The sequence below is a fragment of the Mus caroli genome, unplaced genomic scaffold (assembly GCF_978045245.1).
Source record: "Mus caroli unplaced genomic scaffold, Mus_caroli_1 scaffold_14, whole genome shotgun sequence".
In the NCBI taxonomy this organism is placed as follows: Eukaryota; Metazoa; Chordata; class Mammalia; order Rodentia; family Muridae; genus Mus; species Mus caroli.
Genome location: NW_028227269.1, coordinates 85,085,664 through 85,098,631, shown reverse-complemented (window position 1 = coordinate 85,098,631; position 12,968 = coordinate 85,085,664). Strand labels below are relative to the sequence as shown.

Here is a 12,968-nt window from a genome sequence, read left to right as displayed (position 1 = left end):
TTCATCTTTAGGACATCCTGTCAACCCAAACCCAAGAACACACACAGCATGAGCCTGGGACTGCCTTTTGGGTGGGTGAAAGGTGCATTCATGTGCCTAGGGCTGAGGGGTTTATTAGGATACGACAACCAGACTGCAGGGTCTTGCTGGGAATTGACCCAGGAGGGCTGCATCAAACATCCCTGGTACAAATGCCAGGAGGCTGCCCTCCTATGGCACAAAGCCAAGCCTTGACTTTTTATAAGGTAAGGGAGGGGCCAAGAGGGACCTTTAGAGCTCCTTCCTTTCCGAGGTGCAATGAGACTTCCCCTCTACCGCTGGGTCTCTCTGCTATCCTACACCCCAGCCTAAGCTACTGACCTTGAGAGTTCCTCAAGTGCCCTCTGATGGGGCCAGGTCCTGAATTCTCCATAGGTTTCTAGACTGGCCATGCCCAAGAGAAGGAGAAACAGCAGGCAAAAAGAGCAGTGGGTACAGGACCCAACTCTTTTCTGAGCCAGTGAGTTCCCAGCCAGGTACATGCCCTGGAGTTACCTCGGCTGGCTGAGGTAGGGGCAGGAAGCAGGGGAGGGGGTTCTTAGGGGTAGGGATGTGGCTACTCTAGCAGGAGCATCCACTGAGAACTGGGTGTACTAGAACAAGAAGAAAAGGGCAAAGGGGAGGGAGCCAGCTAGATGGAGGAGGAACAGAGCCTCGGGATAGGCCACAGAGACATCCTGCCCCAAGGGACTGCCCTCCATGACACCAACACCTTCAGGAGCACCCAATCTAAGTCTCTTGGGTTCCGGGCACTAAGCACTGCCCATCCAGATACCTCCAGGTCCTAAATAGGGAGAGGTCCAGAAATGGATCCCTTGCAGGAAGGCTGCTTCCTCTGGTGGTCTTCAGCCCTAAGGGAAGTCGTCCCCGGCCCAAGCCTTAGCACTGCCCATGGAGAAGGAAAAAAATACCAAAGAAAATGCGGGTGACAGATGAGCCCCCCGCCCCTACCCTCCCCATCCCCATCTCCCCATCTGCTGCCCCCAGGAGTCTGCACTTGGCCAGGAAGCAAGAAGACCCCTTCTTCTGGGACAGCTCAGAGCCCCGATGCGGGTGTGAAAAAAGTCGAGGCTAGTGGCTGTGGAGGTCTCCACTTGGATCGTGTCCGTGTGTCCATCCGTTCGTGTGCTGGGCCATCACACCTTGGCCTCCAGCATCTCCAGGAAGAGTTTGTGCATGGGCACCTTGCCCTGCAGTTTCACGCTGTAGAAGTGTTGCACGGCTTTGGCGGCTGTCTGCCTCAGCAGGGGCAGCGTCAGCAGCAGCTTGCCGGCCCTCCGCGGCTCCTCGTGGCGCTGGCTCAGCTCATAGTCCTGCAGCGCCTCGTGCAGCAGGTCCTGGAGCTTCTGCACCGCTTCCAGGTTCTCAATGTACATCGAATCTGTAGACACAGGAGAGGGGCAGTGTCAGCAGGGGCTGGCTGCCACCCCCAACACGGAAGGCATTTCTGGAGTGGAGGACAGACCAGCAGCCAGCCTGTCTGTCTGTCCACTGACTATTCAGAGTAGAATGAGGATCTTTGATGCAGGGCTGAGTCAGAGACTGAGGGGGGTAGAACTGAGCTCAGACCTCACAGAGAGACCACCAGGAGTGCACTGCCAATGAACATGGGCAGACATATTGGATGTCCCTGTTAGAGTCCTATATTCCCACCCCCCTTTTGGGTTATGTGAGACATTAGAGAAGTTATATAACTTCTCTGTCCCCCATTTTCCTAGCCATACCTACCTCATACAGTTATACAGCAACAATTAAGCAACTGGGTCATAGGAACCTCATGGCTATCACCTAACCCTGACACCATCACGGCTTCATGATGATGCTGGGCCATGGGTACCACTCACATGCAGTACAGCCACCAACTTTACAACTCTAGCTACAGAACAGACATAAAGGGATGGAAGTCAATGTCTAAGTGATTGGGGGCGAGGGGAGTAGAGGGGTGTGGTGATAGAGGGAGTCGGCGGGGATATAGTTCAGGGATGGGTACACTCGAGCCCTTGCTTGAATCTGGATCCTTAGCATCATTGGCTTGGAATGCTTACAGCCCATGAACTCGGCTGTCTGAAACATTGGGATACAGCTGGGTCTGAGCAAAACAAAGGGAACCTCCCAGTCTTGTAGGAGAACTATCCAGACACTTTTTTTTTTAACACCCCGTGATGCCTGCATGAACTGGAGCCCCAAAGCTTGCTGTGTGGACATAGGGCGATGAGCCAACCTTCTGTGTTCGTTGGAGTGCACAAGTTCAGAGCTCGCCTGAACCAAAGTGCCGAGGCAGCTGCACCAGCTGGCTGGGCATAGCGATGCTCGCTCATGCCCCTGGGGATCTCCTCCCAGCCTGTACTTTCCGGAATTCCTATAGGGCTGGGCCCCAGCCACCTCTGACCCCATTTTCCATCCTGTCACCCTCCCCAAGGAGCCACAATTGGCAGGTGCTTTCAACCAAAAATGAAATAAAATAACATTGCAAGATCAATTTCTTTGCAATCCATCAGCAAGTCTGTATCGATGGCATTGATAAACTGTTAATTACAAAATCAATGGCTATGAATTTTTTTTTTCTGCTGTCAGAGAGCCCTAGAGATGGCTGGGATGCAGGTGAGTGACAGCTGGCACATTTTCAAGGGGACCGGGTCAGCCTCTGATGAGCTTTGCTCTTCTGCCAGGTACCTGAGTCAGTCTGATTGGTCTCCTAGACATCCCTTCTCCATCCAATATGCTCTGTAGGCTCCTGGGTCACTGTTCTGCCTCAGGACTGTGACCTGCAGGGGCCATGTCCATCCAGATCTCCCTTCCTGGACCACAAGGTACTGGGTTTTAGAAACCAATGGAAGACAGGAGTAAGGAGTCTCTGGTAGCAGGCAAGGGCCACTGCCATGAGTGGTTGGTAAACACCTATAATTACCATACTTAGAAGGCTGATGCAGGAGGATTTCTGTGAGTTTCGAATCAGCCTGAGATATAGAGTTAGTCCCAGGCCAGCCTGGGCGACAGACTGAAACTGTCTCAAAAACTGGAGAGGCGTCAGTCCTCATTAGCTTACTAATTGCAGCAAATTACCTAACAGGAAGAGTGGAGAGAGTGTGCAGAGGATGGGGAGGGGCAGGGAGGACACATGGAATTCCATGCGCTGTTCGTTTACACAGCTACAGCAAAAAAGAAAACACAACAACAGGTATTAGGTTAGGTCCTTAGGAGCAAAGCCTAAGGCAGGGGTTTAGGGTTAAAGATTTATGGAGGGGGAAGGGGGAGGGGAAAGGGGGAGGAAGGAGGGAGTGGAAGAGGATTACAGAAGGAAGAGGAGGCAGGAAGCCAAAAGGAACAATACAATGTTAAGGCCTGAACCTACACAAGATGTCCAAGGCAGACTGCTGGGCTGTGTGAAGTCTCCATCGGCTGACAATGCCTGACCTCAGGAAAGGCAGCAGAGGGTGTTTCTGGGGAGCTAATGGCAGCAAAGCCAAGTTGCTAAGGATTGGGTGTTCCCGAGATAAGAGACTTTCGGGGAAAGCCCAGCACAAACAGTGAAGCGGGAGTCGGCTTGTGCGAGTTGTCTCCACCTGGGAGTCAGCTTTCCTGCATCGTGTGCTGGGAACACCATTTCTCCTGACATTGTAACAGCAGGGACAATAATCAATATTTACTGAGGACTCCTCTAGGCCAGGCACTGGACTGCATTATCCGCAATTGATCTTTAATGCTCACAGGTACTTGAGGTAACTGGGAATACCTCTTACTCAAGGACAGAGCTAACCAAGGTCATGCTGTTAGTGTGACAGTGTGTGTGTGTGTGTGTGTGTGTGTGTGTGTGTGTGCGCGCGCGCTCACGCCAGTGTGTATATATGCCATGTGTGTGCAGTGCCAGTGAAGGCCAGAAGAGGGCGTTGGATCCTTTGGAGCTGGAATTGGAAGTTTGTGAGCGCTGGGGACTAAACTCTGGTCCTCTGCAAGAGCAGCCGGTGCTCTTAATTGCTAAACCATCTCTCTCTTCAGCCTCAGAGACAGGATTTGAACTCAGGTCCACCTGGCCCTGTCCAAAGCAAGAACTCTGCCACGTAGTGCCCCTGCAGCGGAATTACAATTGTATGTGTGTGTTTCTAATGTTACTCTCATGCACACAGAGACCCTGTCTGTCTGTCTCTCTTTCCCCAGCACCCAGAGTACCTCCAGTGGGAGAGAGGCTCCAAGCACAGGCAGATCTGCCAGTTACCCAGCACCTCAGCCCAGATAATCCAGTTGAAGTTGCAGGAAGCTTAGGAAATAGTGAATAATTTACAACCCTTTTAATACTAGGTTAAGCCACCACATGAGAAGTTCGATGTGTTGCACCTGGGTGATCTGTGATGGGAAGATTCCAAGAGTAGCCAATAGCCAATGTTCTCTGAGAATTGCATGATTGTGGCTTAGATCCTAATTCTGACTTTTTTTTTTTTTCATATATATGGAATCCCACTGTGTAACCTTGCCTGACCTGAACCTCACTGCATAAACCAGGCTGGCTTAAAACTCAGAGATCTTCCTGCCTCTCAGCCTGTTTAATGCTAGGATTAAAGGCCTGAACTTACCCTGACATCTTTAAACAGTGTTACCTTGGACAAATTTACAACTTTCCCAGCCTTGGTGTCCATGTCTGTTAAATGGGATTATAATAAGAGTTGTGTGCATAATGTCCTAGCCAGCTTAGCAAGCTGAGCCCTCACTACTGTGTGTTACTTATGTGGTGAACATAATTATATATAAATAAATTGTGGGATAGGAACTACTTATGGTCACTTGGGCTCAGAGTGACACAAATCATAAGAGCAGTAGACACAGACCTAGCCCTTAGCAATAACCTATGTCCTTTGGTATCTGTGCAAGTCAAAGTCCTAGAAAATCCAAAACCAGTGCTGGCCTCCATGACTGTCCTTTGAACTCCAGGCTACCCTTGCGGGATGTAGTGGCTTAAATGGGCGCGGTCCCCATAGGATCCTAGATTTGAGCATTTGATCCCCAGCTGGTGGTATATGTAGAAGTTATGGAACCTTCAGAAGTGTAGCCTTGCTGGAGGACCAGCTTTGAGGTTTATAACCTCATTCCACTTCCAGTTCGCTCCCTCTGCTCCCTGTGTGTGAATGAAACGCTATCCCTCCGCTTCCGGCTGCCACACGGAACCTTCGCTCCCTGCTCCAGTACCTCCTCTATCCCTCAGGAATCCGAAGACAAAATTAAACCCTTTCTTCTGTAAGTTGCTTTTCATCACCGGAAGAGAAAAGTAACTAATGCCGTGTTCGCTGATAAAAGCAATGCCTGTCATCCCCACATCCGTAAGCCAGCCCCGCCCACAGACTGAGCAGCAGGGCTTGTTAGGCTCCCACAGAACCCCTGAAGCCCTCCGAGGGTCACGTGCCACCCTTACCTGAGTTGGCGAGGGCCAGGGCCTTGAGGATCATAAACTCTTCCTTCTCTACCTTGAGCTTCTTGTACCTGCGCACCAGCTGCAGGATGGCTCGGTAAAGGTCTAGCAGCCCTACCAGGCGAGAGTGTTCCTCATCCATGATATAGTCCTCGGCGTATGCCAGCTTGTCATCGTACGGGAGCGAGCGGTACACGATGCCCAAGATGAGAATCTCCATCCAGGCACTCTGCAGCAGGCTCATCTGGTCCCCAAGTGTCAGACTGGGGAAGCCTGCAGAAGGGGAAGAAGCCAATGATCAGAAATGGTCCCAGGGGCTTCCTTGGCGCTTGCTGGAGGGCAGCCTCAAGGGAGGGTGAGCTGTGTCCTTACATCCTCAGACCCAGCTGGAGGCAGAGGTGGGGGGTGTTGGGGGGAGCCCTAGGGGTGCCTGTTGCTACCCCCTTGGTCAATCAGTCACACTGGAATTCATGGAAAAGACTTACATAATAAGAGTTGAGTCAATGTTGACAGTTATTATCACCATGCCCATTGGGTCTAGCTAGGTCTTTCCCAGCGTGGGGAGACAACACTGATTAATAAGGTGCATTTGTAATTGAAGGAGCTGCTGTAATAGCAGGATTTGGGGGTGGCAAGATGGGTGTCTCCAACACACTGCAAGCTCCAGGAAAGCTCTCTGCTTTAATACCAGATCCTCCCAACCAGGAAGGAGGATTCAGTTACCCATGGCCTAGGCCGAGGCTGCTGGGAGGGCAAGGCTCCAAAGACAGCCTGTGCGTACTCTGGCTGCCAGGACTGTCGTCACTCTGCCTTGAGAAGACTCAGCAGATGTACTCTGGACACTGCTACTCACGAACGCGACCTCCTCCCTCCAGAGAGGGGAAATGGGAGCTAAGAGGGTATACTGGCTGGTTTTGTGTTATCAGTTTGACACAAGCTAGAGCTATCTTGAGGAAGTGCCTCCATGAGATCCAGCTGTAAAGCTTTTTGTCAATTAGTGACTGATGGGGGAGGGCCCAGCCCACCCATGGTGTGTGGTGCCATCCTTGGGCAAGTGGTCCTGGGTTCTATAAGAAAGAAGGCTGAGCAAGCCAGGGGGAACTAGCCAATACGCAGCATCCCTTCGAGACCTCTGCATCAGCTCTGCCTCCAGATCTCTGCCCCACTTGAGTGCTGTTCTGACTTCCTCCAACGATGTACCATGATCTGTAAGTGTAAGCCAAGTCAACCTTTTCCTCCTCAACTTGCTTTTTGGTTGTGGTGTTTTGTCACAGCAATAGAGACCCCAACTAAGACAGTAGCCTCTAGAATCAGGACACTGCTTTGTCCAATGTGCTATGAAAGATTGCCTGGGCTTGACCCTGACGGCCCAAGTACTAGCTGTGGGTGGACCTTGATAAGGGCGTGTAAGCTCTGCAAACCTGGACCTCTGTGTCACTGGAGTGAACAGATGAGCGGTCACAAGAGCAGAGTGTACTTCGAGTGGTTGGCTGTGCACTAGACGGGAAGACAATTATAGAAAACATAAGCTCTTCTTATTAATGTTGAGACAAAACAAAGGTCTATGTCTGCCAGATGAGGATGACACGCCGAGACTGGACTGTGTGTGGACTTGATTTAGGCAAAGTTATGATTTGCAGCATGAGTTATGAGTTATGCAGCAGTTATGAGTTAGCAGCATGATTTATGAGAAGCCAACAGAAAAGGGTAAGTTTCAACCATCATAACCACTAAACAGGAAGCAGTAACTTCTGGGGAGAGGGGGCTCACGCAGAAACAGGCAGCAGGTTAGTCAAATTCTAAGCATTTAGTAAGAGAAGGGAATAGCTGGACATGAAGGATACAGGCTTATAATCCCAGTACTTGGAAGGAGGAGCTGGAGTTCAAAGCCAGACTTTGTCTCAAGCAAAACAAACAAAACAGGGCTGAGACTACAGGTCATTTGTTGAGTGCTTGCCTGCCTGGCACGTGTAAGGCTCTGAACTCAACTCCCAGGAAGAGTCCACAAAACCATTTGCACAATGTGCCATGTGTGCGATTTGAAATCAAGGGATTTGTTTCTGGGTAAACCCTGCCAGTGAAGGAATTTGCTGGAGTAGAACTTAGCCCCACCTAGTCACTGCTCACAGCCTGAGGATGAATGGCACGTGGGAAGACCTCACACCACTTCTGGCATACAGTAGGCCAGCATCGCACTGCCAAGGATGACCGAGGAGGCTGCCAACATCCTTACAGTCATTATTTCTTCCTTTTCCTCTTTGGATTTGCCCAGTTTCTGGATGACCTTTAGGGCCTGTGTGGTCTCTTTTTTTTTCTTGTTACCTACCCAGGATAAGTCACTTCCCTCTTGAGGGAACCTGGGGTTGAAGGCCAATTATCTCCATTTTCTAAGTCCAACCATCATGGGCCTTTGTCTTGGATTACCTCCTAGCAGTCAGACTCCATGGGTGACCAATCATGGAATGCTTTGGTGACATGCATCCTTGGGAGTGGGGGTGGAGGACACAGGACAGAACACAGGGGTTAAACTGTGTATCTACCCACATTCCCAGTAGTACCACAGAGGGTATGTGGCTGCAGGGGTGGGGGTAGAGGTGGGGGTTGAGAGGATGGGGCAGAAAGCTGGAGGTAATAAAAGATAGATAGAAACGGGCATCCAATTTCCCTTATCAGGTCCATGAGTAGGAGAGGCTTTGGGTGACATTAATTAACAGATACCAATCAGCTGGCGTGGGAGGATGTGGGTGGGGAAGAAGTGGACCGCACAGGGAGGGGTAGTCTCCGAGCAGAAGGACCGAGGAGGGAGGAGGAAGCACACAGGGTGAAGTGAACAGACAAATGAGCTGGAAGGCATCAGGCATGCTGGGAGTGGAGTACTGCCAGCCTCTGGGCATGGGGACAGGCTGGTGAGGCTCATCTCTCAAGGCATGGCCTCTACAAGACTGATGGCTGGCTCAAACCATAACTCCCACTGGTGGAGATGACGTCACAGTCACTAAATGTCACCAACCAACGGGGTGACCCACACCTTTCATCCCAGCACTGGGAGGCAGAGGCCGAGTGAATCTCTGAGTTCGAGGCCAGCCTGGTTTACAGAGTAGGCTCCAGGACAACCAGGGAGAGATACCCAGAGAAACCCTGTCTCAAAAAAACCCACCAAAAATAAATACACTTTTAAAAAGAAAGAAAAAAATTCGGAAGACCTTCAGACTGGAAGGTTCTGAGAACATGCAACCCGTATCGATGCTAACTAAGGACAATCCAGGGAATCCCTGCACAAGCAACCTGGGAGCTGAGCTCTGAAGGGAAACTCCAGAGGTAGACATTCTCCTGAGCGATAAGCTTGCCCTCCTCCTACCCACCCAGCCTCAAAAGCAGTCACAGTGAAGGACAGACAGATGCCACAGCCTGACCCTGGGACAGCAGGAAAACAACCTAAAACATTTGCTTAGAGACCCGCATTAGGTCCCCTGTAAGAGGCTGGAGTGCCATGGGAAGGGGTGGGGGCACAACAGCCACCTGGAAATTTCTAGACTGCTGTGGGAGAGAACATGCCGAAGGCTTACTCTCATACCGCTGGGCCAGCTGGGTGGGAGGTCTGAGCAGCGGGCTCATCCCTTCCTCCTCTCCAACATCTAAGAGGTCCCCGAAAAAACGCCAACACACATGCAGCCTACTAGCCACCAGGCAGCAGCAAGTGCGTGCTGGCACGACTTGAAACCATTGGAATGCTTTCTAACAACTGAGAAAAGAAACACTACAAGAGAAAACGGGGATAGTCAACTCCAGGAGGGACCAGGGTGGAGGTGAGGAAGAGGTTGTTGCTAGCTCACATGCAGAAAATGCCAGGCAGGAGACTATGGAAATGTAATGTGATACATGTTAGAGGTGCAGAGGTTAAATGTGCGCGCACACAGAAGACTTCTTGGTCTGCTTAGCACAGGGGAAGGGCAAGTATTTACTATCATTGGGTGATAAAGTAGAGTAATACAGTGTTAAAATGTGAGCCCATGGGGGGGGGGGGGGAGGGAATACACCTTGGCTGCTGGCTCTTCCCTCCCTCCCTCCCCAGAAGACTCCAGGTTTCTTGCGTTCACTTCTGTTACACCTGGCATTAGCAGAGTAGATTCTCTAGTCATGTAAAACACAAGCAACTTTGGGAAAACACCCTCCACCAGTGTTTCCAATCAGGCTGGGTCTCGAACAACTCATCGGGATCTAGGCCAGCAAGGAGGAGAAAGTCTGAGAGAGGCTCAGGTGGCCAGGGCTCCGGACCAGCAAGGCTGGCCTGCCCTCCCTGCAACTCACCCTGGGTGGTTCTGCCCAGCCCAGGACCCCTGGCTCTCAGGTCTCCTCCGTATGCTCCTCAGCCCTAGGAAAACTGCGTTATCTGCACCAGTGGATCAAATGACAGCAGGTCCCCATCCCCCCACTGACACTATGTGCTCCTAGAATTTAAAAGAAAAAAAAAAAAGGCACATAATTTGTGGCAAGTGGAGTTCATAATCTGCTAATTTATGATGGTCTCTGCCGACCTGGAGGGCCATTAGAGAGGTAATAAAGGGAGATGTAATTATAGGATCTGGGGCCACTTCAGACACAGCTGCTGCTGCTGCGTGGGCAGCTCATCCTTCATCCAGCCAGACAGCGGTTCCCTGGGAGCAGGCTGTCCAAAGAGCCTCCCTGAAGAGGCCTCTGGGGATCCCCCTTGCACATAGCAGCCTGGTCTGGGGCAGGAGTGGTGACTCCTGAGGAAGGCTCTGCTGGCCAAGGTGGAATCCAGGCTGCCTGGGGAGGGGCAGACAATGATGCAGGAGACTGAAACTCACTGAGTACTGCCAGCAGCCTAGCTACAGCCACTGCAGGCTCTGACTCTCATCTCTGGCTCCCATGGGTCATGGGCTGCTGTAGCTCTCACGCCTAGGGCTTCCCCTCCAGGAAGCCCAATACTTGGAAAACTCCAACTCAAGGCAACAGCCTGTATTTACAGTAGTGTAGCCAAACAATAACTGAGCAAACTGTTGTTATTCCGACGGAGCCTAGGATGGGAGCACAACCTCAAAGCCAACCAAAGCTACACAGTAGCATCCTCATCTCCAAAAAGTAGAATACATGATAATGAGCAGCCGGCGGCCCCTCCTGGTCCTAGATTTTACTCTCTGAGGTTGTAGTGACCCAACTGGGTATGAAGAGATGAGGTAGAAAATTCTAGAAATAAACTTATTTTAAGTAAGTTTTGCAACATTCTGGAGTGTGTGACCTCTGTCTCTCTGCACTACTCTAACCCCACGTCAATGCAGCTGTTCTCTGATGTAGCTAAGTTGTGTGTGCTGCCTCCCAGGCTGTCCCACGAAGCCACCTTGGTTGTGAAGCCAAGTTATCAGGGTAACGCAGTGCACAGCTATGCTCAGGTGGACCTCATTTTACTCACTAATGGCCCCAGGTGCAAGAGGAGGCACCGGGACACAGACACATAAAGGAGAAATAGAATCTAGAGCAGTGGGATTATAAAAATACAGTAGGTATGGGTTTCAGACACAGGAACCTTTTGGCGGTTTCAGGCTTCTGGGCTGGGGGCGGGGGTCTCCGATCATCTCTGGTCAATGAGTGGACACCCCTACAACTTTGTCTAAGCCACATCTTGGGAGAGACCCACGGTCCCAGGCTTACTCTGCAAGCATGATGCACCTTCTGTGTCGCTGGTTGCGGACCATAGGATAAAGACCCTGAAGGACAAGCCACAGTCCTAGGCAGTCTGAAATCCTCCCTTCTGAGTGTCCCTGACCAGAATAAACAGACTCAAACATGGTCTTGGGGGTAGGCTCTACTATATTAGCCCTCTAATCAACCTTCACTTTCTCCCTCTGTAAGCCTGTCTTCCCTGTAATCAGAAGTAGGATTCAGTCAACAATTTAAAAAGATACTAGACATGAGGCTGGATGGTCACTAGGCAAGGTCACTTGCTGCTCCTATAGTGAGGGCTCAGGGTAGACTCCCAGTACCCACATGGAAAATCACTAGCATCTGTAACTCCAGTTCCAGGGCATGACGCCCTCTTCTGGTTTCCTTAGGCACTGCATGCACACCGTGCACAGGTTGATATGCAGGCAAAACACCTGCCCAAAGACATAAAGGAAAATTGTTTCTAAAAGACACTTGCTCTTTCTTTGCCCTTAGTGTGAGGTTTACAACCAGCAGTGAGAGACCCAGATTAATTAGTTTTATCTTAAACACCTGAAAGTCAAGTCCCAGTGATTCAACATGCAAATTTATGCAAAATAGGCATGAGGGTATGGGACAAGCAAGCAAGCAGGCAAGCAAGCAAGCGCCTGCTTACTTCACTTCCTCTCTGGCTGGCCTGGAACTGGCTATGCAGAACGGATTGGCCTCAACCCTTTGGCTAGCCCACTGCCTCTGTTTCCAGAGTTCAGAGATGACAGGTGTGAGCCACCACATTCAGCCAGTGCCTCTAATCCACAGGATTTGAAGATGAAGTACCGGGGCAGTGGAGGCTTGTGTCACTCTTAGAATCCATGACAACCATGGCAGGTATGGCAGTTCTGAGTGTGCAACATCCTCCTGAGACTCCTAGTGGGGGTTCCTGTGGTCCCCATTTTACAGATGGGAACAATGAAGCTCAGAAAAAGCTTACACAAGGTCACCACGGCCGGGACAGGAGCCCCCCTTGTCTGGCTGTGAAGCCTATGTCCCCAGCAACCACCCTACTCGCCTATTCCTCTTAGTTGGCATAGATGTGAAAACCATCAGTAGGATGTAGGACCATCCTTTCCTCCAGGTGCTACACAGGTAAGGGCAACAAAAGGAATGTCCAGGAGACCGCCAGGTGTCACTCCAGAGTCATCTCTGTACCCGTACCTGTCTGACCGGGAATAGTAGTCTCTAGGGCTGTGCCCAATTTGGCTTGGGGTTAGTAGAGCAATCCAGGCTGAGGTGTCTTAAGCATCAGCCTGATGCCACATCTGTGCTGAGTCAGCACAGGCCGGATTTCAAAACTACGGAGTGTATAATCCCAGGAGACTGAGCGTCTTACAGAGGACGTACTAGTCAGGCTCCTGGCACACCCACCCAAGGGTGAGAGAGCCTGGAGACCATGTCAGAAACCTCTAGGCTTCCAGTGTCAGCAGCAGCATCTCCTGTCCACAAGTTGGTGCCTTCCTGTGGGACCTCCGAGCCGCACATAGGACTTGAAGCACCTCAATTAACTGCTGCTATCCACAGGCCAGGAGACCTCTGCTGTGTGCTATGCTCATCTTTAAGGGCCACAGCTGAGGGAAAAAATAACTACACACAGAAAGAACCCATGTGCCACACAGCGAGGAAGAGGCCACAGGAGAGGGGCTCGCTGCCAGAGCTTACAGCATGTCACCCACACAATCCTCAGGAACAGAACTTGAACTGTACAGAGAAGCCCCCATGTGAGGGCAATACGGAATCACATGGGCGCCCACTGTTCACCTGGACTCGCCAGAGGTTTACAGTAGAGCCTGGGTCCAGACAGTGAAAGGCCCAG

The 12,968-nt window shown here is 51.1% G+C and overlaps 1 protein-coding gene across 5 annotated transcripts in view; it reads right to left on the bottom strand.

The window, feature by feature from the left end:
- Nucleotides 1-1,034: 1,034 nt before the first annotated feature.
- The window catches only part of Esrrb (estrogen related receptor beta), a 157,306-nt gene continuing 145,372 nt past the window's right edge, over nucleotides 1,035-12,968 (bottom strand). For all 5 annotated transcript variants that reach the window (XM_029484330.1, XM_029484332.1, XM_021179323.2 and 2 more), the window contains 2 exons: nucleotides 5,441-5,710; nucleotides 1,035-1,420 (listed from right to left, as the gene is read on the bottom strand). In XM_029484330.1, the coding sequence (XP_029340190.1) occupies nucleotides 1,176-1,420; nucleotides 5,441-5,710 (515 nt within the window). In that variant the 3' untranslated portion in view covers nucleotides 1,035-1,175. The remainder of the gene's footprint in view (nucleotides 1,421-5,440; nucleotides 5,711-12,968) is intronic.